This window comes from Amblyraja radiata, chromosome 1 (assembly GCF_010909765.2).
Source record: "Amblyraja radiata isolate CabotCenter1 chromosome 1, sAmbRad1.1.pri, whole genome shotgun sequence".
NCBI lineage: Eukaryota > Metazoa > Chordata > Chondrichthyes > Rajiformes > Rajidae > Amblyraja > Amblyraja radiata.
The window spans coordinates 110,068,153-110,093,938 of NC_045956.1; the positions used below are offsets into that span (position 1 = coordinate 110,068,153).

General features: G+C 41.3%; 1 protein-coding gene across 3 annotated transcripts in view; it reads right to left on the reverse strand.

Moving 5' to 3' along the window:
* Nucleotides 1–22,799, reverse strand: part of kdr (kinase insert domain receptor) — an 85,808-nt gene extending 63,009 nt beyond the window's left edge. For all 3 annotated transcript variants that reach the window (XM_033028901.1, XM_033028888.1, XM_033028894.1), the window contains exons 1-6: nt 22,483–22,799; nt 12,975–13,056; nt 10,979–11,184; nt 9,376–9,497; nt 8,298–8,466; nt 3,768–3,907 (exon numbers count right to left, since the gene is read on the reverse strand). In XM_033028901.1, coding sequence (XP_032884792.1) covers nt 3,768–3,907; nt 8,298–8,466; nt 9,376–9,497; nt 10,979–11,184; nt 12,975–13,056; nt 22,483–22,543 — 780 coding nt within the window. In that variant the 5' untranslated portion in view covers nt 22,544–22,799. The remainder of the gene's footprint in view (nt 1–3,767; nt 3,908–8,297; nt 8,467–9,375; nt 9,498–10,978; nt 11,185–12,974; nt 13,057–22,482) is intronic.
* Nucleotides 22,800–25,786: the final 2,987 nt, after the last annotated feature.

Here is a 25,786-nt window from a genome sequence, read left to right on the forward strand (position 1 = left end):
AGTGTTTATTTGGAGATCCAATACTACATAGTTCAAATTTACTGAATGGATTCTGCTACGGCCTCGATAACACACCAGTGCTCTACTTACTCAGAGGACTAAGGAAATTCAACATGTCTCCAATGATTCTTACCAACTTCTGCAGATCTACCATAGAAATCATTGAATGGATCGCAGCTTGGGTTGACAGCTGCTCTGCCCACGATCACGACATGGTCACAGTCCAGCTCATCACACAAAGCAGCCTCCTCCATCTCATTTCCCCCCAATAGACAATAGGTGCAGGAGTAGGCCATTCGGAACTTCTTTACTCAGAGAGTGGTAGCGGTGTGGAATGAGCTTCCAGGGGAAGTGGTGGCGGCAGGTTCGTTGGTATCATTTAAGAATAAATTGGATAGGCATATGGATGAGAAGGGAATGGAGGGTTATGGTATGAGTGCAGGCAGGTGGGACTAAGGGAAAAAAATTGTTCGGCGCGGACTTGTAGGGCCGAGATGGCATGTTTCCGTGCTGTAATTGTTATATGGTTATATGGTTATATGGCCCTTCGAGCCAGCACCGCCATTCAATGTGATCATGGCTGATCATCCCCAATCAGTACCCCGTTCCTGCCTTCTCCCCATATCCCCTGACTGCTGTCTTTAAGAGCCCTATCTAGCTCTCTCTTGAAAGCATCCAGAGAACCCGCCTCCACTGCCCTCTGAGTCAGAGAATTCCACAGACTCACAACTCCCCGTGAGAAAAAATATTTGCTCGTCTCCGTTCTAAATGGCTTACCCATTATTCTACAACTGTGGCCCCTGGTTCTGGACTCCCCCAAGTAACATCGGGAACATGTTTCCTGCCTCTAGCATGTCTAAACCCTTAATAAGCTTATATGTTTCAATAAGATCCCCTCTCATCCTTCTAATCTCCAGAGTATACACGCCCAGCCGCTCCATTCTCTCAGCGTATGACAGTTCCGCCATCCCAGGAATTAACCTTGTAAACCTACGCTACACTCCCTCAATAGCAAGAATGTCCTTCCTCAAATTAGGGAGCTAAAACTGCACACAATACTCCAGGTGTGGTCTCACTAGGGCCCTATACAACTGCAGAGGACCTCTTCACTCCTACACTCAACTCCTCTTGTTATAAAGGCCAACATGCTATTCGCTTTCTTCACTGCCTGCTGTACCTGCATGCTTACTTTCATTGACTGATGAACAAGGACCCCCAGATCCCGTTGTACTTCCCCTTTTCCCAACTTGACACCATTTAGATAGTAATCTGTCTTTATCTAAATCATTGGTGTATATTGTAAATAGCTGCTGTCCCAGCACCGAGCCATGCGGTACCCCCCCCCCCATCTCATTCTCCCCACTTTCCCCATCGACTCCATCCACTCATCACGCTGCCTTGGGAAAGCAGCCAACGTAATCATGTATCATTCACACACCGTTCATTCCCTCTTCTCCCATCTCCCTCCCAGCAGAAGATGCAAAAGCTTTGAATCATGCACTGCCAGATTAAGAACTGCTTCTGTTGTCAGCCTCTTGAATGGATTATCGTAACCTAACAATGTATTCCTCATCTCTCAATCTACCCAGTTACTTCTGATATCTATTCTTTCTCTATAGTTGTAACTATATTATGCTATCTGTTTTTCTCTTTTTGCAACACGGTATGTAAACATGTATGGTTTGATCTTCTCATATTTGGTACAATTTGGATGGATTGCACGCAACACAAAATTCACAGTATCTCGTTTTCATGTTTTCATCAGTTTTCATAATACAATATGACAATATAAACCTATATCAGTTTATGTGGACCTAGATCATCCCATTGATTAACATTAGTATCTGTGATGCACCAGGTTGGCTCACTAGGTAGTATTCTTACACCTGAACATGGACGGAAATCCCGGGGAGGGGGAGGGGACGGGGGGGGGCAAACCCCCCCCCCCCCCCCCCCCCCCATGTTTTTAGAGGCGGTGCATAATCCCCCCCCCCCCCCATGTTTTCTATCCGGATTTTAAAATCCGGTGGGAAAAAAACTATTAAAATCTCCGCTTTCCGCAAGACAGTGGGGGTGGGACATGATCGAGGGCGCCGATTGGATGAGAGAGACGTCGGTCAGCAGGTTGTGGGAGGGGGAACCATGATGATTCAGAGCAATGATTGGAGGAGGGAGGTGTCTGTCAGAGGCGGAAGTAGGAGATTGGGACTGAGGACAGAGCCCGTGATTGGAGGAGGGAGACGTCCTGGTGGAGCAAAGATCATAGAGTGGAGCTTGAATCAGTCCGTTTGTAGGGCTTTTCATCGCCCGGCCCGGCGCAGCTTAAAATTGGCCACGGGATCTTCCACCACCCTGCGGTCAAATTGCTGCCTCGAGGCGATCGAGGCTACCGATGTTGATGCTCTCGTCGGACGATGAAAGGCCCTGCGAACGGGCCGATTCAAGCCGCACGATTCGGGGCAGACGAAGCTGCTGTTGCTGGAGTTCGGAGCCAGTCACCAACCAGGTCAGCTTCCGATGTTACCGTCCACACGGCCCACGGCTGAAGCCTCGCGTGTGTGAGCATGTGCGCGCGTGGCTGTCAAAAAATTGTGTCCCCCCCATGTTTTGATAGTAATTTCCGTGCCTGCACCTGAAAGTGAAAATTTCAGTGCCACTCTGAACTTAAACTGCATAACTAATATGTCTTTGTTATGCTGCTGAGAAAGTGCTGCATTATCTGATATATTGCTTTGTTTGTGGGAAATTAAATTGAGAGTCTGTCTATGTATTAAATTGAATATAAAAGATTCCTTGTCAAAAAAATAACTGGTCCCTTTACGAATATTTCCTTACTATTTTCTTATAAACAAAAATATTCCAGCCATTTATCTCAAGATAGGCCTTTCATTGTTTTACTTTTTATCTTTCTTGGTGTTTGTGGAACTTTGTAGAAATTTAAGTTGCTTTACTTTAACAATAATGGCTGCAATTCCAAAGGAATTGATCGTAGATGTTCTTAACATTCAATCTGACTACATTTCACAATTTCTACAAAAGGGTAAACTCTTTACATACTGAGAACAATAATAATTTATAAGGTCTGATATTTTGTCATTTTAACTATGATTGTTTGTAATGGCAATTCATAAGGTATTTCTCCTGCTCCAAACATTACCAGCATATTTCCATGAATATAATGAATATAGAAGAATACTGCCAGGAACAAGCCCTTCCGCCCACAATGACTGTGCCTATCATGATGGCAGGTTTTATTTCACAATATTATTCTTTCAATAAGTTCAAGACACTAAAATCTCAGGACTATTTCTGGCCTGTTACTCCCTTTAGCCAAGACTACCATCACCTGCATTTCATTTTTAAATTTGTCCCTGCAATGTAGATTTACAGTGTTTCCTTTGTACCATTTGTCCTAGTAATGTGACCTGAAGATCTTTTGGTGTTTTATAACCTTTTTGTGATTGTACTGCTAAAAGAAATTATTAACAACCTTACTTCTTTCAACAGTTGTATTCAGTTTGCAATTAGCACTTTACCTGTTCGATATACAGAAAATAAGTACTCCCAGGTAAACATGTAAAATATGTGTGTTTAAGACTGCCATAAAATAATAGTTACAAAACAATCTACTTCTCCCCTTTCCTACGGTAAACCCAGACTTGAAGTAACAAAGTGAACATCCTATCCTGCTTCATTGGGTTTATTCAGAAAGATACCTTTTTACCTTTTCAAATCAATAAAAGCAGTAATATTTGTATATGTTATACCTTCTTATCTGGATATTCCCATTGAAAATGCAGCTGTACATTCAGTTCTGTTCTGGCAGTGCAGTTGAGTATCAAGCGCTCCATCACTGACAATTCCACTGGGGTTGGTGTGTTCAGTGTGAGGTTATGAATCAAGTATCCTACAGAAGGGATTATAAATAGAGACTTATGATGTTGTAGCTTGGATGATATTCAGTTTCAGTTTAGTTTTTGTCACGTGAAACGGTACAGAGAAAAGCTTTTTTGCTTGCTAACCAGTCAGCAGAAAGACAATGTACAGTCACAATGGATCCATTTACAGTCTAGAGATACATGATATGGGAATAACATTTAATGCAAGCCAGCAAAGTCCGATCAAGGATAGTCCAAGGGACATCAAAGAGGTCGATGGTAGTTCAGCGCTGTTCTCCGATTGTGGTAGGCTGATTCAGTTGCCCGATAACAGCTGGGAAGAAACTGTCCCTGAATCTGGTGGTGTGTGTTTTCACACTCCTATACCTTTTGCCTGATGCGAGAGGGGAGAAGAGGGAATGGCCAGGATGCAACTTGTCCTTGATTATGCTGCTGGCCTTGCTGAGGCAGTGTGAGATATGAATTGAGTCAATAGAAGGGAGTTTGGTTTGTGTGATGGTCTGGGCTGCATCCACAATTTGCTGCAATGTCTTGCGATCTTGGGTGGAGCTGTTCCCAAACCAACCTGTGATGCATCCTGATAAAATGTTTTCTATGGTGCATCTGTAGAAGTTGGTGAGAGCTGTAGGGGAGTGGTGTACGAACTCAAAAGAAACTGCAGGTGCTGGAATCTTGAGCAAAACACATGCTGGATGAACACAACAGGTTAGACAGCATCTGAGGAGGGAATGGACAGATGACATTTTGGGTTGGGACCCTTCTTCAAGTGATTAGTGGAACCAGGTGAGAAAGGATTGATTAGCAAATGAGTCAGGTGGGGGTGAAAAGTGTGGAGATTGCAACTAAAACTGGAGGTGACAAGTAAATGCATTTCACTTGCACTTAATGTGCAATGTGACGAATAAAACTGATTGATTGGAGAAGACTAGATGATGGAATCTGATAGGGAAGGAGGGAAGGAGGGAAGGAGGGAAGGAGGGAAGGAGGGAAGGAGGGAAGGAGGGAAGGAGGGAAGGAGGGAAGGAGGGAAGGAGGGAAGGAGGGAAGGAGGGAAGGAGGGAAGTCAAATGTAGAACTAGAAAAGAGAATAGGTAGAAAGGAATTGTAGTGCTGTTTTGCCTTGTTGCTTAATGTACTAAGAACACATTTGCCATTATAAATAAAATAAAATAATTTGCAACAGCAGGTCAGACAAAATGTATGTACAGAGAAACAGTGTCAATATTTTAGGAAAATAACCTTCCTTCAGAACTTTTTTAGAATTTTCAACCTGCTGTATTTTATTTGTAATTTTCAAGTCATGCGGAGGAAATCTCCTAATATTATCAGGTATCATCACAATTTCTTACTGTCATAGTGTTGAACATTGACCTAGATCTGTGTGGACCATAATGTTTAATGTGCATTAACAGATGCCTTTGATGGCCATACTTTGCAGTGCAGTGACTGTTTCAGTCCTCGATGTGCTCCTGCCAATTGCAGTTAAAGGCCATGATGAAGATATGCTACCCAGAGTAAGTGGGCAAAGATTGTGGATGGGGTTCATATGACCAGTTTACTGGAGCAAAATAGGTCATTTGGCCCATCGAGTCTGCTCCAATATTCCATCATTGCAATATATTTTTCCCTCTCAACCCCATTCTACTGCCTTCTCCCATTAACCTTTGATGCCCTTACCAGTCAAGAACCTATCCATCTCCGTTTTAAAAATACCCAATGACTTCATCTCCACAGTAGTCTGTGGCAATGAATTCTACAAATTCACCATCCTGTGACTAAAGAAATTCCTCCCCATCTCCGTTATAGAGTCATAGAGTGATACAGTGTGGAAACAGGCCCTTCGGCCCAACTCGCGCACACCGGCCAACAATGTCCCTGCTACACTAGCCCCACTTGCCTGCACTTGGTCCATTTCTCTCCAAACCTGTCCTATCCCATATACCTGTCTAACTGTTTCTTAAACAATGGAATAGTCCCAGGCTCAATTACCTCCTCTGGCAGCTTGTTCCATACACCCACCACCCTTTGTGTGAAAAAGTTACGCAGAAAAGTTCTGAAGGAACTTCCTTTTATTCTGAGGCTGTGCCCTCTGGTCCTACACTCTCCCACTACTGGAAATATCCTCTCCACATCCACCCTGTCCAGGCCTTTTATTATTTATTTGCTCGGAGAAATTAGAAATTAGCAAGCAGAACTGAGGCCGGGACAATTTGATGCAATTATGTGGCCAGGGTGGCATTGGAGTTCAGGTCCTCTATCATGGACCTTGTCAACCAGTGGGTAATGGGTTGGGAAGGTGTCTGATGAGAGAGATTAAAATAGTCATCACTGAGTTCCAATCTGGAAAGATTGCTACATTTTTGTAGCATTAAAAGGAACAACATTGTGTGCCTTATTATCTGAACTATATTTTTCTTAACGTATGTTCAGACTTCATATCCTTTCTAACTTTTGTTCTTGGTGTTCTAAATATTGTCATAGCTGCCATTTGCAAAATTCCTTTATCCCCTTTCATTTAATTATTAATCTAACATCTTTAAATGTAAACTTGGGGTCCATCTGTATCAGTCAAAAACATTAGGATGCATCATTTTTTGAATAAAGGGGCTTTATGTATTCCCACTGATTTAAATTACAATTAAGTCTCTGTGGTTTCGGTAAAGTTGTTCTGGTATACTTTTGAAGATCATCTCTGTAGTTTGTGATTAGTGTGTAAAAAAAAAACCAATGTCGCAGATCATCACATACTGAAGGTTCTGAAGGAGGCAATCATTGTAATTACTCAGTTGGTAAATGTCCCTTGTCTAACATGTCATCATCGATAGAGGCAGGACAAAGAGCAAATGAAGTGAAACAAAGAGAGAGCTGAGTTCATGCTCTTCCTAGCAAGGAATTGTCACAAACATTCCAATATAGGCAATCTGGACATGGTGAAACCAAATGAAATACTTCAGAAAAACACCGCAGACGCATTTAAGTACAGATTCTACGAAATAAAATATCCGTCTCAAGTTGAATGCAGTTGGTGTGGACTAAATTCTACAATTAATTGATTATATAAAGGCAATTAAATTATTTATTGGGGAAGAGCTGGGTTTCCTGTCAAGAGAAACAGAAACGCAATAATGTAAACATTACCAACTCAAACCTCATTTCAGCAGGCAAAAAGCATGAAGTCACATTCTACTATCTGCAATTGCACTCGCCTTTATCAATCAGAAGTGTAGCCTCGCTGTGACAAATAGTATAAACTGGGCAATTCTGATTAGCTAGTATCTCAGGACACACTTTATACTGTGGTTCTTATAAGTTGAGATACATATGAACCACGTGACAGACAGTTCATGTAACAGGCTGATAGGCATCCAGTTATTTTCCACAAAAGTCCAAGCATTGGAATGCCTAACACCACTCAATGAAGGGCATTTTCCATTGTAATCATATCCTCCACAGTGGATAAATAAGCAATGATTTTTGTGTCAAATCATGGGGGTTGCAGGACAAAAGGATGTGTTCTGGCTGTCTAGCTACAGAAAGGAATTCATTAAGTTGGAAATGGTGTAGGAGAAAATTCACAGAATGTTACCTGGGCTTACAGCTTGAGTTATTAGGAGAGATAGGATAGGCTGAGAAATGTGTTCTTTGGAGACTGAATGGTAACCTTATTGAGTTGTACAGGAGGGGCATAGATTATGTTTACAGTCTTTTTCCTAGTGTAGAAGATTATCTCTAATTTTAAGGCTATTTCTAAGGGTGAAGTTTCCTCAGCAAGAAGGAGAATCAAATGATTACTTATTTCCTCTTTAATTATGGACTTAAAAGGTGTCCTATAAATCCATGACTTGTGACTTACTGCATTTTTGAACAAGGGAGTCAAACTGGCTATTTTGTAACCTTTTGGTACCCGTGAAATTTAACAAGTTTTGAAAAATCTCTTCCAGTGCGTTCACTATATCTGCAGCCACTTCTTTTAAAACCCTTGTGTGCAAGACATTGGGTCCTATCAATTTGACTTCCTTTAGCCGCAAGAGATTAGACTGAGATACATATAAACCATGTGACAGGCATTACAATTGCAGCATAATTTCTCTGTGTGCTCAGTAAGTGTTTCTTCATTCTTAACATTTTTAGTCATTCCTCTTAAGGTGCTGCTGTTACTGATTAAAAGCCAAACACCCCACCACCAAGCTAAATGTAGGACAACACAATACCATAAAGTACATGACATCTGACCAAAAGATGGCACAAGCCTCATGATAGTAACTTCATACAGATACAGCATAAAGCACCATTTAATGGATAGTCACAGAATTCTGTGTAAACTTTTTTTAAATCAAATATTATTTCCATATGTTTAAGATTCAGTCATTTCAATATAAATACACAAAATGTCCTTACCTACAATCACCAACACGTAAGTATTAGACTGATAGCTTTTTCCGTTCACTGTTGTCTCACAGTTGGCCAGTCCTGCAGCTGTGGTCCTCTCTCTCATAATAATGAAACCTTTCTTATTGTCCCACAAGGTTGTTATTCCATCAGGAACAATGTAATTATCTGGATATTTCTGTTCACATAACGAAGAAAATTATTATTTTTTAAGTGAAAGTTGTAACTTTTGGTGAGGTTATATGCAACAACTAGTGAACAAACACACTGGTAAATTATGTTTATAATGTTGTACAGGTTCCCCCCAACACCATCCACCCGTCCCCCGTCCCCTTCCCCCCCCCCCTTACAATCTTAAACATATGGGTCATGGAAACTCGCCCTTACAGAATTCATAAATTGCTACTCAAAAAAATAGCTGCAAGTAAATAATATTCACTTTCATGGAATCTGTGGGAAAATAAGCAAGTAAATCAATGCAAAAATTGAATTTCTTTCAATTCTCATTTTTTTTTTCACTACTTCAAATTTACAGAAAATCGTTAGATGGCCCATTTTCTGGGAATGCAACTTCCCATAATGTGGAGTCCCTGCACCATTCCACGTTATACTTAAGTGATAGAATGGTATTAAATGGTATTAAAAAAAGAACGGAGTGCTGGAGTAACTCAGCAGGTCATGCAGCATCTCTGGAGAACATGGAAAGGTGACGTATCAGGTAGAGATACTTCTTCAGATTAGTTTTGAGTCTAAAGAAGGGTCTTAACCAGAAACATTACCTATCTATGTTCTACCTGCTGAGTTACTCCAGCACTTTGTGCCCTTTTGTTTATTAACCAGCATCTGCAGTTCCTTGTTTCTAACATAGTATTAAGATACCCCCAATTTTAAAGCTGTGTACAAAACTACAAAATGTTTACAGGCACACAGCAAGTTACTGTGCACATATTCAAATATAAAAATTCTATTTAAAATTTCAATGTTTATGTACATTTACAACTTTAGTAGTATGCCTACTAGGATGTGAACTAAATGCTAATTAAACAATGTATATATTGCAGCAACTGGGAAGATCAATTATATTTACCAGATGTAAGGTCACATTAAGATCCGGAATAGAGACCTTGCATGGAATGACAAGCTTCTTAGCATCGGTTATGATCAGAGCTTCTAGACTCTCAGAATGATGCACAAATGGCATTTGTTCATCTAAAGTGCAACAAGATATCAATTTGTGAGTTGCTACAGCTTCAAATTCTAATAAAACATATCTTGACATATCAACAGTAGCTGGTGAGTTGGATCACATCATTGCAACATATGCTTGAAAAGTCCATTAATCATGGATTATTCTTGGGTGGGGAGCACTCAGAAATCCCTCAAACATGTGACATTGTCTCCTCAGTATTTTTGGCATCTCATCAGCTGCATTAGGGTAAGTGGTCATATAAAAGTATAAGCTAAAAGCACATCAATTTAAGCTGTAAAGCATTGGTAAAGTATTCTTTCGTACTCTCTATATTGAATGAAAAGAGATTGCACTAAAGTTTTCATTGATATTTTATTCCCTGTTTCATTTTAAAATAAATGAACTTGCAAAAAAGTAACTGCGGTAACAGTTGCATCAGGAATGAATATGATCTTCTGGGTAGCTAACTGTCAATGAAGCAGATGCAAAAAGCTGGAGTAACTCAGCAGGACAGGCAGCATCTCTGGGGAGAAGGAATGTGTGGCGCTTCAGGGCGAGACCAAGCGCTTGGCCATTTTCTTGATACATTTCTGATTAACTTCTCATGGACGTGTAAACTTTTAAATTATACATTCTGGGAGACTCATAATCATTCATTATGAAAGATAAGCTTTCAGGTTGATTTGCAATAACCCACATTTTAATTGCGCAAAAGAAATTAGATGGTTGGAGTCATGAATGCAAATCAGGAAATTGGCTTGTTGTCGTATTATAATCCCTTCTGATCAGTAAGACAGAAGGAAGTGCTGCAGGCTATCTGCATTTAACCACATTGCTTTGGAAGTCAGTAAACAGGAACCGTATGGAGGTAATCCCAGCATGTGGCAGATTTTAATATGGGCACACTGCTGCTGTCAAAGCAAAAGGTGATCATTTGCATGGCCTCTGATAAGAATCTGAATCTACGACCACAAAAGAGGCAGTGCTGTTACATCAAAGAGTAAAGAGAATGAATACAAATGCTGCAGGAAATACAGGCTTAAACTGAAATGCTGCTCTCACTTGGAAAATTATCTAATTAATATTAAGAGTCTGAGTGTGTTTATTTGAATATGATAGGATTCAAATAAATAACATGTATTTAATATATTTAACACTACACTCATTCCACTCTTTTACTTATGCAGCATTGTGCTGATGTATAGTTATATTTTATTGAACTGTAGGCAAAACAATTGTGGCTTGATACACATGATAATAAAGTAACTTTTGAACTATTGAAATAATGTTTACATTTTTTTTAACGTTTTTCCTCATTCTTTTTATCTTTTTTATATTGTTACTTGGAATATTGACATCGTATTCAACAGACAGAGGAATTAGCCACAAGTGGAGTATTAACTGTCACTGCTGCATTGAATTTATTGGCCACTGTTCTGACTATACACAAACAATTTCTTCCTGAGGACCAGATGTTAAACAATTGTAAAAGTTTTCTTACCCTGAACAAAGACATAGATACTTGCAGCTACATGGATCGGAGACAACTTATGGAAACACCGGTATGTTCCAGTATCATTTGCAATGGTCTTTGTCAGAATGAGAGTTGTGCAAGACCAATTCTCACTATCGCACTTAGTCAGGGATATCCTGTGTTCCATGCTACTGTGATTTCTGGGCCATGACCATTCCAGTGGTCCATGTCCACTGCAGCAAACATGCAGAAGAAGCAACATATTCTCAATAAAAATGCACAGCCAGTTAAAACAATGTTAAGAATTTCAATTTTTATGATGTTTAAACCACAAATAATCATAAAATCTTCATCAATACAAAGAGGAGCATACATTTTGAATAACTATGCTGCAAGTGTTATCCATACATTTCATAAAAGCAATTACAATGAAAATGGCATTATTTGATCAGATTTATTTTATATTTATTGATTATATTTCTCAGCAGAAAAAAAGTTAGAATGTACTTCAATCTCCAAGTGCTCAGTGTAATGATTCCATGTGGAAAATGCATGATTTGTGATAAACATATCCAACCATATTTCGATTAGTTTTTTAAATGTGGATTCTAATGAAAATAGCTCCTAAGTATAACATTTTAGAACAAATAGCTCCTAAGTATAACATTTTGACCATGAAATAACAGTGAAGTTGATGTCTAATCCCAGTGAGAATACACTAACAACTTTTACGCTTCTTCTAACATGATCTTTCACAAAAGTGACCATTCAAAGTATGGCACCATTGCATAAGGTAGATTTAAAGGTGGAGGGAAGCAGGAATTAAAGGAAATAATTGCAAATCTTGGGGTCTTGATAGCGAGAGCAGAGTAGCTAACAGTCATGAGGCCAAAATTGAAAGCTTTCAGGGATCTCACAGAGTTGTATAACTGAAGGGGATGCAAATGGCAGTGAAATGAATGAAACTGAGAGTTCTCAGGGAAAGGGTGAGAATATTAAAATACAGGCATTGCTCAGTGAGAACAAATAAAGGAGAATCAGAGTTAATGTTGGTCACACATGCACAGCAGTGTGTCGGATGACCTCAAGTCACCATGGGGTGGAGCAAAGTCCACTGGAATATCCAAGGAAGACTTGAAGTAGCAGTGTCATAGATAAACATTGGGGCAACAGATAACTTGAGGCACGAACAGAGTCAGATCATATTATGATGGTGGAAATAGGTGCTTGCAGTAAGAGTGTAAATAGCCAGCTCCTACATCCCTCAACTTCATCAGCTTCAAGGAAAACAAACCAAGCCTGTACAATTGACACCTCATAAATGAAATATTCACTTCATCCTACATCCTTGGAAGTTTCCTCTGTACCCTCTCCAGTGTAATCACACCCTTCCGAAAGTGTGGCAACCAGAACAGCACACAGTATTCCAGCTGTGGCCTAACCAATGTTTTATTAAGATGAAGATGGACACAAAATGCTGGAGTAACTCAGTGGGACAGGCAGCATCTCTGGAGAGAAGGAATGGTTGACGTTTCAGGTCGAGGCCCTTCTTCAATGTTTTATTAAGTTGTATTAAGACCTCTCTGCTCTTGTACTCTGTTCCCCAGCTAATGAAGGCAAGACTTCTTCAATACTCTATCTACCTATGCTGCCACCTTCAAGGATCTTTGGATTTGTACACCAAGTTCCTTTTGTTCCACTATACACCCCAGGAGCGGGCCCTCATTTGTCCCACTAAAATGCATCATCTCTTGTGAGGATTATATTCCAGTTTATGTTCATGTTTAATATTTTGAACTTCAACAACAAAATGCACTGCAATACAGTTACATGGTCATTGATAATTCTGTCTGAATTTTTTTGGCTAATGTTCCTTTAGATAATACTAATATAAAATGTTTAATAAAACAGAGACACATTGAAATATAAAATTTAAATGCAGGTATTATCAATATTGAAAGCAGTATGATATTTAAGGCATTTAAATATAATAATTCATGAAAAAAGTAGAAACTGCTCTTACCGGCAAGTAATTATTAAATTCTCATTAGCATTAATTACATGTTCTTTACTCTGGATGTTAAGGTGTGGCACAGAATAGAAACCTGTAAATTAAAATATTAGTTGAATTTTAAGGAGAAATCATTGATACGTGCTAAATAAAATCAATATATAAGTGTATAATAGTTTAATAATTAACACATTGACAATGAGCCCAGAAAGATTCTAAATCACTGATACGAGAATAGGTTTTTGACAAAATAGTGTCTTTAATTTGTAATCCACATTTGCCACTCTTTGATTTCTAAATCTTGTTCGGTTGAAATACCTGTACATATTAATCTCCATGACTTTATGTTTAATAGACATGGGTGTAGCCAGGTCTAGAAAAAGTATGAACAACCATTTTACGGAGATAGGAAGGAAAGTCTGCTTGGGTGGGTCCAAGGACTGTTTCCTCTGAGGAACTTTGTCATATTATACTTTAAAATATACATTTTCCTTTATTTTGTCTACTGCAATATTTTAAACTCTTAATTTTAGGCCCAATAAATAAATAAATAAAATCTGATTCTACATGGTTTCATTGCGATATAATCTAAGATAAAGCAAATTTCCAATTTTATTCAAGAAATATAATGTGCAAACAACTTTAGCTGAGAAATATATCCCAAATATATCCCAGGAAGCGAGCGGGTAAGATCATCTCTGACCCCTCTCACCCTGGCCACAAACTCTTTGAATCACTCCCTCTGGAAGGCGACTCTGGACTGTCAAAGCTGCCACAGCCAGACATAAAAACAGTTTTTATCCACGAGTAGTTGCTCTACTCAACAACCAAAAATCTGTAGCCTCCCTTTGATCTGGTATTTTGTTGGTTCACATGCTTGGTCAATGGTGTTTTATCATTAATGTCTTATTATTATTAATGTTTCATGTTTTCTGAGTCATTCGTAACTGTCACTGTATGTCATGTTGTTACTTGTGGGCGGAGCACCAAGGCAAATTCCTTGTATGTGAATACTTGGCCAATAAACTTACATATATACAAATGTTCTAGCAACAGAATTATTGAACGACCAACATATGTCAACTGGTGGTATGGTGCATGTAGAATATTTTTAAAGAATGCTCCTTCTGATTTCACAAGAGATCAGGCCAGCTCAATATTTCCATATTCACATTAATTAGCTACTTAATTCATATATTGATAAGATGTTGTATTTGAGGGTTCTTCATTAACATAATTGCTAATAGCACTGCATCAATGGAAGTAGTATTTGTATAATCTTACCAGTCTGATCCTAAACAATAGCCCATCAAGCAAAGGGTCAGAATAAATGCACAAAATAATTTGAAAGGTTGATGAATATCTTAGAACTATGCAGCTCCTATGGGTTGTGTGGTTAAATCAAGCCTGAAATCTGAATAATACATATTGAGAATGGACTTTAGAACATTGAAGAAAACATAGAACAGTACCACAGGAACAAGCCGTTCGGCCCATAATGTCCGTGCTAAACACGATGCCAAGTTAAACTAATCTCCTCTGCCAGTACGTGATTTATATCCCTCATTCCCTGTTTTTGTGAAGACTATTGTGAATCCTTATGCTGATGTACTGGGATGAAAGGCAATCCTTTTCAGAGAACAGTGCAGATTCTCTGGAAAAATGCGCGGGAATGACACCATGGAAGTAGCACAAAGTACGGAAGTTCTTTCAACTGAGCGACAAAATGGATGCTAAGAACATAGAAACATGGAAAATAGGTGCAGGAGTAGGCCTTTCGGCCCTTCGAGCCAGCACCACCATTCAATATGATCATGGCAGATCATCCAAAATCAGTACCCTGTTCTAGTTTTTCCTCATATCCCTTGATTCCGTTAGCCCTAACAGCTAAGTGTGACTCTCTCTTAAAAACATCCAGTGAATTGGCCTCCACTGCCTTCTGTGGCAGAGAATTCCACAGATTCACAACTGAATAAATGAAGAAGCAACTTGTTGCCCCCTAAAAGAGTGCCAGTGTAATCATGCTTATCATGTGCACATTATCACAGCTTTGCCAAGTCATATCATTGTTACACTGGTGCCACATAGAAGGGGTAAGCAGAGCACAATTCCTATTACACAGGCATGTATGTTTTTAACAGCATATTGTTTTGATATGTTTACTCTGGAGACAGTGAAAACGTCAAGGAACAAACACTCAGGACAAATAGTGACATCTGCAATTGATTGAGAAGTGGTTTCTTCTGCAACAAATAACAACAACTTCCACTTATAGGGTTCCTTGAACAGAACAAACAATCCAAAGGTACTCTACAGGAGCATTATCACAGTGTTGCCAACTAGACAGATAATGAATGATTAGGGCAAGGACCAAATGCTTGGTTAAAAAAAGGTAATCCACATCTAAGAGGAGGAAAGATATGAAAAGAGTGTAGGAAGGAACTGCATATGTTGGTTTACCGAAGATAGACCCAAAATGCTGGAGTAACTCAGGCAGCATCTCTGGAGAGAAGGAATGGGTGACATTTTAGGTCGAGACCCTTCAGACCCTTCCTTCAGTCTGAAGGATGATCTCAACCTGAAAAGTCATCCACTCCTCTCCAGAGATGCTGCCTGTCTCACTGAGTTACTCCAACATTTTGTGTCTATTTAAGAGATGTAAAGATGCAGAGAAGATTGGGGAGAAAATACCAGAGGTTGTCATTTCATTGGTTGCTGGCACAACCACCCATGGCAGAGTGAAAACATTTGGGTGCCATAAAGAGTTTGGAATTTGAGAAGCCCAGTATCTCAAGGTGTTTAGGTGAATGATAAAATCATAGCGATGTCAATGGGAATATAGGGAGAATAAAATGCAATAAGTGCAGAATGTGAGTAAATTGGTGCTTGACGGACAACATGGACAGTGAGCTGAAAAGTCTGATTCCTCATTGTCATACCCCATCATGCTGCGACTCAGAGGAGATTACCAAGGTATGGGAAGGTTTAAAGACATTCGGACAGGTACATGGGTAGAAAAGGTTTTAAGGAATATAATAATAATAATAATAATAAATGTTATTTATGGGCGCCTTTCAAGAGTCTCAAGGACACCTTACAAAAATTTAGCAGGTAGAGGAAAAACATGTAAGGAGAATGAAATAAATAGTAGAGACATGACTAGTACACAAAGTAAAGACAGAATTCAATACAAAACACAATATGAGGCAATTAATGCACAGATGAAAAGGGAGGGGGACGTGGGGCTAAGGATAGGCAGAGGTGAAGAGATGGGTCTTGAGGCGGGACTGGAAGATGGTGAGGGACACGGAATTGCGGATCAGTTGGGGGAGGGATTTCCAGAGCCTGGGAGCTGCCCTGGAGAAGGCTCTGTCCCCAAAACTGCGGAGGTTGGACTTGTGGATGGAGAGGAGACCGGCTGATGTGGATCTGAGGGACCGTGAGGGTTGGTAGGGGGAGAGGAGGTCAGTGAGATATGGGGGGGGGGGGGGCAGATGGTGGAGGGCTTTGTAGGTGCGGATCAGGATTTTGTAGGTGATCCGGTGGGAGATGGGAAGCCAGTGAAGTTGTTTGAGGACTGGAGTGATGTGATGCCAGGATTTGGTGTGGGTGATGAGTCGGGCAATGGGACTAGTTCAGATGGATGTTTTGGGCAGAATTGATACATTGGGAAGAGAGGCCCGTTTCCATGTTGTATAACTTCTTTGACTCTCTGATTCATGGACAGATGACACAATTACAATTCCCTGGGTTTTCTGAGGTCTAGTTTTAAGGAACAGCAACAATGAAACTCTATTAAAAAATATATAATAACTAGGCTGGTTCCAAATGTTTCTGCTACTCAGTAAACACCATTCAAGAACTGCTGTAATTTAATTTTAGAATACTGAGCTCCAGCATTCTAGCTTTGACCATAGTTTTGAGGCTTCAATTACTGTTGTGCAGGACAAGTACAACAGCACATTGTGTCATTGCTGGTTCCCCATTATATTATCCATTCACATACTTGAATGGGATTCCCAACAAGTGATCAGCATGGTTCACCTCCACTACATGCACATGGGCAATGGTTACTTGGTGTTACATTATTGACCCTAGAAGTAAATCTGTTGCTACTCCAATCTAACTTCAAAATATAACTTTAATATTTAAAATTCATGATCTCTATGTCGGGCCTATGCTATGTTTCTATGTCTAACCCAATATTTAAATTAGAATTTTATTCAAAGACCAAAAGAACCTAAACCGATGTATTCAATTCTCTGTAATGTGCATATCTATAATTTAACAAATTATGGCCATACAGATATATAGATATGCATTGCAATAAATATTCCACACATAGATACATATATTCATTCATAAACACATTCTAATCAGACATAGGATCTGGTAGATTTTTCTGCTCTAGTTACTTCAAATGCTATATATGGTCAAAATAAAATGTACACAATTCTCCAGTTCTATACTCAATTATCTCAAGAATGAAAGCTGTGGACTTCATCCGATCCCCTGAAACACTGAACAACAGGAGGACTACTTCACCAAGGGTTGACAAGTACAGACTGAACATTCAGAATTCATAGAAACATAGAAAATAGGTGCAGGAGGCCATTCGGCCCTTCGAGCCAGCACCGCCATTCATTTCGCTCATGGCTGATCGTCCCCAATCAATAACCCTTGCCTGCCTTCTCCCCATATCCCTTGATTCCACTAGCCCCTAGGGCTCTATCTAACTCTCTCTTAAATCTCTAAAAAGGATGTGCGGGAGTGGGCGCCGTCTGTGTATGGCAGCCTGCCCGCAGTCCGTCTCTACTCCTTTTTTATTTTATTTTATTTTAAGTCCTGTTAAAAAATGTTAGTGGAGGTCTTCTATGTGGGGGGGGGGGTGGGGGTGGGGAAGGGGGAAACTTTATTTCTTAGTCCCCTACCTGGTCGGAGAGGCAGCATCGCTCCAAGCTGCTTCTTCACCCCGTCCTCGCGGCCTACCATCGAGAATGGAGCGGCGTTTCCTGTCGGGACCGGCCTGGACTACAGCTTCGGCGGCGGTGGTGCAGCGCTGGGATACCAACAGGGAGCGGGCGATGCCTTACCGGGTCGCCGTGCGGTAAGCTCCGGAACGCTGTGGCTGTCGATCCCAACATCGCGGAGCTGGGGCTGCGGGCGTCCGGCCGCGGGCGGCGCTGGATTTGGAGCGCCGCAGAGCCAGGGTTCGAGTTCGCCGGGGTCGGAGCTACAAACGGCGCGGCCTGAGGACTACGAGTGCCCCGGTACCCAGGGAGGAGGCAGCCGCTCCAGACTTCTCCAAGCCGCTGAGGAATGTTTCACCCGACGCCGAAGTTCCATCTTCACGGCAAGAGGGCTCTGAAAATCATCGGACTGGCTGCAAGGCCACAAATGGGCCCCGACCTCGGGTGTCTCACAGAGGAAGAGGACTTAACTTTCTGGTGCCTTTCCCCACAGTGGAAAGTTTTGATTCTGCTGTGGGGGGACGTTTGTGTTGAACTCTAAAATGTGTTGTGTCCATTTTATTCATTTTTTTTTTTTAACCTTTTTCTATGGTTTGTAATGGAACTTATTATTTAATTTATGTAAAGCACTTTGCTGTTATGTTGTCTGTTTATGATGTCTTGTTTATTCTTCTGTACAGCACTTTGGTCAACATTGGTTGTTTTAAAGGTACACAAAATTGCTGGAGGAACTCAGCGGGTGCAGCAGCATCTATGGAGCGAAGGAAATAGGCGACGTTTCGGGCCGAAACCCTTCTTCAGATTGGCAGAATTGAGTCTGAAGAAGGGTTTCGGCCCGAAACGTCGCCTATTTCCTTCGCTCCATAGATGCTGCTGCACCCGCTGAGTTCCTCCAGCAATTTTGTGTACCTTCGATATTCCAGCATCTGCAGTTCCCTTTTGAACAATTGGTTGTTTTAAAGTGCTTAACAAATAAAGTTGGATTGGATTGGATTAAATCCATCCAGTGATTTGGCCTCCACTGCCCTCTGTGGCAGGGAATTGCGCAAATTCACAACTCTCTGGGTGAAAACGTTTCTTTATTGCAATCTTGCTCCTGAAACAATCGCCAAAAGACTGAATGCTGCCTTTTCAAATGGCAGCAGTATATTGTGCAGCCTCTGTCATAACAGGATGAGGGTCAGGTGGCTCAGTAAGAGATAGCTGATTGAGACCTCACAGACTCTGGTCAACAATTCAATTGTCTCATTTTGCACAACTTCGTGAATTTACTCAAGGTGTTCAATGTCATGGCAATCGACAAATCAATTCGTTCTATGGGTAAATTCGCATTTAATCTACATTTCTTTCAATATCAGAGATGTAAGGTATCAATAATAATTGAACAACGAATTCCATTAGAAAGTGATAAGGGGGATGATAACCTTTGTTCGATTGGTTATATTTTGGATTGCAACCCCATAATTTAGCCCGTTTGAAAAGTTGTCATAAATATTCTGCCAATCTTGTACAGTATTAGCTACTCGCATCGTCTACCCGTTTTAGGAGGGATACGCCCGGGCTAATCCTGAACACAATTCAGATGCATCGGCTGAGTTCAGCCATGTGTGCAGATTCACCTCATTAGAATGACCGCTGTCTATTTTATGGCCACTACCACTAATTGTGCAACAGGTTTCCTCTGATCAACAACAAGTCCCACGCCTCCTGCCCGTCTGTCAGGAGCTACTTCAGCGAGACAATCCGCGTTGACAGCAGACTTCAGCAGCTCAATTGCCCCCCAACGATTATCCGCTTGCCATTATTCAGCTACTGGATAACCGTAGTGCATTAGAGCGAACGACTGCGCAGACAGTTCCAAAGCCTTATTTTTGGCACAGGGCATTTTTTGGTTCACTTTTCATTTTCGAGTAGAACTGTAGTTTAAATAAATGTATTTTGTTCTGTTCTATTTCCCTCCAGTAATGATGGTATCGTTGTTTCTACCGTAAGAGTCCAAAACCAGGCAGAAATCAAATCACGCCGTGTAATATTCAGGAAACATTTGCGCCGTTTTTTTATAACCAAAATTGGGAGAATCTCAGTCCATTGGCAAAAAGTACACTGCAGCCTGATGTCATTTGCTTTTGAAAGTAATGTGGCTCCTGTAACATCGATAAACTGGCTCCTCTATCGTAGACACAAAACGCTCGACAGGCAACATCTCTGGAGAGAAGGAATGGGTGACGTTTCGGGTTGAGACCACTCTTCAGACCTGTCAGTGATTGCTTTAGCTAGAAACATTAGACTTGATTCCTAGAAAGCTGCCTTTAGAGATATTGGCGTAAAGTACAATGACTAAATGAGAAAATGCTCCGAACGGCACCATCTCTTCAGGTCCTGAAGAATATTCGCAATTTGCAATGCACTGCTTGGGAAGAAATGTAGAGTGCTGATGCAGGTGCGAACAAAAGATGGGACAAAGGAAAAACGTCCCTTTTATATACCCCCCTTCCCCCTCTTTCCTGTCGGTCCTGTCCATGTCCACCTATATCCCTCCTTCTGGTTTCCATTTCACTCCTCTCCTTATCTGACACCCTTTTCCTTTTCACCTTTAATCTTTGTTACTACAGCCATCTGTAATCGCCCCCTCACCTGTATTCACCTATCACGTGTCAGCTTTTGTCCCACCCCATCTGTCTTTTCTAGATTCAGATTCAGATTCAAACTTTATTTCTCCTCCCTACTACATCAGACGAATCCAAACCCTAAAAGTTACCTGACAATTCCCACTACTGATGCTGGCTGACCCGCTGAATTACTCCAGCGCGTTCCGTTTCACCTACCATTCCATCATCTGCAGTTCCTTGTATCTCCAACTGTTCTTCAGTTCCACTTCCGACTGCAGTGACCTGGACTCGCCACCACCCTGTCCCCGGTCAGACCCGCCACCTTCCCACCGGGAGCATGTTATTTACACAACAGTAACCCCGAGCTGCTCAAGTCGGGCTTCGCACTCCGCGGTTCTTTTGAGTGAAGACATTGTGTCTTTGAATGTTTCAGAAGAAACTGCAGATGCTGGAAAATCGAAGGTACGCAAAAATGCTGGAGAAACTCAGCGGGTGCAGCAGCATCTTTTAAGAAGGAACTGCAGATGCTGGAAAATCGAATTTAAGAAGTCTGAAGATGGGTTTCCGCCCGAAACGTTGCATATTTCCTTCGCTCCATAGATGCTGCTGCACCCGCTGAGTTTCTCCAGCATTTTTGTGTACCTTGTGTCTTTGAATGTTCTCCTAAATGATATCGATCATTTCAGGAGAAAATCCACAGTTTCACACATAATGAACAGAGCACAACGTCTGCTTCCTGCTCGACTTTCCACAGTAGGTGATTTCTTTTTAATGCAGATGCTGGAATTCTAAAATGAAACAAAGTGACGGAAAAACTCGGCGTGCGGCAAATGCTATCTGATTTGCTGTACTTGGTTACACTTTCTAAAACCTACTATCCCACTGATACAGAGCGGACAACGGGACACCGACGAAGACAGGCAACGTTTTTACTCCTCAATTGACTGAAATGCACAGTTTGGAAACAGCTCTTCGCCCTCTACCCAGTTCTCACACTAGTTCCATGTTCCCCCCCCCCCCCTTTTTTTCCGTCCACACAACACATTAGGAGCTTTTTTACGGAGGCCAATTAACCTTCAAAAACTCACGTATTTGGGATGTAGGAGGAAGCTGGGGCACTCTGAGAAAGCCTCCGCGGTCAAAGGGAGAACATGCAAACTCCACACGCACAGCAGCCGAAGTCAGGTTCGAGCCCGAGTCTCCGGCGCTGTATAAGCGCTACCATCACAGCAGCTCTAACAGCAGCACCACTGTTGACTCCATTGTAAAAATCAATTCTCCACAAGCTATATACTAATATTAGAATTTCCCTGTGAATGTAACCCTAATTGTATAGTTTCCACCACAATTGATAAAAAAACTTCAATTTCTTGCTATGACTACGATTTAACGGTAATACCTGTTTACGGGTGAGTTCAAAGAACTCGTTAGCGCTGCATTGCCAATGAGCTAATGAGGTCGTTACAAATCATTTTAAGCAGCGAGCACAGGTCGACTTGTCAGACTTCCCCAGCTAGCCAGAAGGTGGACTACTATGCTGCGAAGGATGTCTGCGGGAGCAGGGCATTGTTCCATACGGGTTGAAAGAGGTCGGATTTTCCCCTCCTGCACGACACGAGATGTTTTTCTACATTCATTTTTAGATCAACTCAAAGATCCGCGTTAGCTCTCTGTTTAATTTAGAAAGCCGGTACTAAAATCGCGCCACCCAATGAAGGTGAATACGAGATGGGATTTATATTATAATGTACCCCCACCCTCAAAAAAAAGAATTGTACATCATGTTCGCTCACTTACAACATTAACTTAAATTTGCATTACGGAACAATTTCTAAACGAATTGGGCATTTTGAATTGTCCGCACAATCGCTATAGAGTGAGGTTGCCTTAATTAGTACATAACAACAAAATTTCATGCGTTTTCTTGCAAATATCCCTCACCAGCTGAATCAGACATCCCCAGCCACAGCCACAGCAGCGCGGAAACCAATTTCCCCGACATGTCACCACGGGTAGCCCAGAAACCAGGACAACGTGACTTCTGGTCCAGCAGAGTCGTTTTCTCAATAAACGTTGAATGATTCCCAGCCACACAGTCACGTTCTCTGATCCCCGATACGATCGTGTAACATTTTAAAGTCACCCTTGAAGCAGAGATTGAATGAAGTCTGCAAAAAAATCCAGGAGTTAGAATCCTGTATCTATTATTCTAGATGGACCTGCAGAGGAAGATCAGGTTCGGTTGGATGAGGGTCAATCTTCGGTCTGAAGGGACATAGCAATTTGCCGGTTATATGCTGGAGGAGGTCCCAAGCTACGAAAATTGATCTTCACATCACGTGTCACGAGGATGCAGCTCATTCCACAAACATCGGAAAACAACTACGAAATAAAAATAATCTTGTCGTGCTCTGATCTGCAAAAAAATAGGACAAATTTAAAAAAACGAACGATGCCCAAGATATATTGCATTGAAACCACTTATTGAAAAAATGTATAGAAAGAGCAGTAGATCACATAAAAGATCGAAAAATATAGGCAGCCAATATATAACGCGAAAGTCCAGAGTTGTAAATGTGCAGCAAGTCATCTGTTTAATGCAACTACTTTGACGAGACTTGGCTCTCTTCGAGCAATACTGGATGTTTTCAATCTTACGGCTAACGGAATCAAGGGATATGGGGGAGAAGGCACGAACGGGGTACTGATTTTAGATGATCAGCCGATCATATTGATTGGCGGTGCTGGCTCGAAGGGCCGAATGGCCTACTCCCGCACTTATTTTCTATGTAATACCAAATATATTGTAAAACAAATTAAGTATCGAACGGGTTATTTTGCTTTTTTGATCTGAAAGTGTCGTTATCTAGAATTATTTTGCATTCTATTTGCCATAAATTAGTCAACGTAATGTTAAAAGAGAATCGCCTAGGATTTGGATTGCACACGCACGTTTTGTTTTCAATAGCAGACTGGTATCAGATCCCAGATGTTGTATTCCCAGTGACTTGCAACCCAACGTACTCTTTAAAAAAAGACAGAAATACTACCGGAGGAACTCTACGGGTCAGGCAGCATCTAAGGAGAACATGGATAAGTGACGTTTTGGATCGAGATCCTCCTTCAGACTGATTGTAGTGGGTGGGGGAGTTGAAAGAGAGGAGGAACAGGATAAAGCGTGGCAGGTAATAGGTGGACACAGGGAGGGTGAGTACGGGGTTGACAGGCGGATGGCTGGATATAGCTCAGAGATGAAAAGATAGAATGCCGGAGACTAAATGATTGAAGAGTTGCGAATTGTGAAGCTAGAGGAAGGAATGTAGATGGAGGGGAAGGGAAGAAAGGGGTGTGAGTCCAGGTGGGACACCGGGGAGGGGAGGGGGAAAGAAAGGCGGGAGGAGGTGAGTGGGTGTTTGAGGTTACGTGAAATTTGAGACTTCGATGTTCATATAGAGAGGTTGTCAGCTATCCAAGCGGAATATGAGGTGTTGTTCCTCCAATTTGCGTGTAGTCTCAATCTAGCAATGGAAGGGGACCAGGACAGAATGATCAATATTCAGTCTGAAGACGGGTTTCGGCCTGAAACGTTACCTATTTCCTTCGCTCCATAGATGCTGCTGCACCCGCTGAGTTTCTCCAGCATTTTTGTGTACCTAATATTTCTCTTCTGGCTGGTTTCAAATGACCCAGTTGGACAAGCCCTGCCAGTCCGCAGCCTGTTTCCCAGGTGAATGTGATTCAACAACAAAACAACTATATATTGGCGCTATGGCAAGGCTCTCAAAGGCCACTCAATGGCTGGAGAAGAAAGTGGCATCGTTGTTGCTGCAGCTGGACGATGGAGCCTCGCTTCTCCTGTGTTAGCTCAGATATGGTTCCCATGTGTATTCGTTAAACAGTGGAGTTATCCCTGACGACCTATCCAATAATGCTTCCGCAAACGACATTGCAAACATAAATTCACCGGCTCTTGTCGATTTGCGAACATTGGGAGCTTGCTGTACACAATTTGGCCGCAGTGTTTGCTACATTACCTTTCAAATGTGAAGTGGATAGGTGCAAGATAAGGCTGCAAAAGTTTCTGTACAAATCTAAGTTCTTCAATCATTGTCAGAAGCAATTTCAGAATGTATTCGTAAAGGAGCTGCCAATCATAGAGGTAAATTAATCTATAGATATCAGGCTGAATAAGTCCCTATCCTGTCCATTCCTACCTAGATGCTACCTGACCCGCTGAGTTCCTCCAACACTTTGTGTTTTGCCTAAGATTCCAACATTTACAGTTTCTTGCGTTTCCATTAAAACCATCGAATTTCATAAAATACCATAACGATAAAAGTCAAATATTAGCACTCCAGTGTCTTAAATTCGGAAATACGGGCCCATTAACGCCCCTATTTTTCATATTTCACAATTTTTCCCCATGTTGATAACTTATTTCATTCTAACTTTCCTATGTGAATAAGGTTGAATTCAATTGAATGCAGTGTCCATTCAAGCAAGATTTGAAGCTAAAAGTCTACTTTAGACTTGCCCTTCATTCCTATTTGGACTAGAGAGGTGAACCAACCGCTTGGTTGCACAACATTCCTTGGTCGGTGGACCAACCAATGAATGTTGTTGGTGTGGGAAGGAACAGAAGCCGGTTTAAACCGAAGATAGGCACAAAATGCTGGAGTATCTCAGCGGGACAGGTAGCATACCTGGATAGAATGAATGGGTGAAGTTTGCGGTCGAGACCCTTCTTCAGACAAGAACGTCGAGCATTCATCGGTGCTCTGATTCATTCCATCCAGTGGGAACATTTAGATACACAACTTAGTGTGGGAAGGTAAGACTGAATAAGTAACTGGGTTGTTTACATGACCTGCGGATATTAATGCTGATACCCGCTGCCTAGATCCATTCTGTACTTGATCCATTCGATGCCAGCACATCAGCGCCCCACCCAGCGAAAATATACCTCTATGGCAATATTAGAAAGACAAGACCTAAATTATACTTAAGATTCCCACCAAAATGGGCTTGAGATTTCAGTTACTCAGCTGTGATTTTCTTTTGGTTAACTTTGTTAAGCGTTGTGAAATGTAACATTTGTTTTGGGCATTAGTTGTGTCAGCTGCGCCTCAGTGGATAACATTTATCGGCCAGAAGGTTCCAGTCTCAACTCATCCACACTCAGTTGTTTTGCAACCGTTAAATAAATTAACCGTACAGATTTCGTTCTGCTGTCGAAACAACCCGG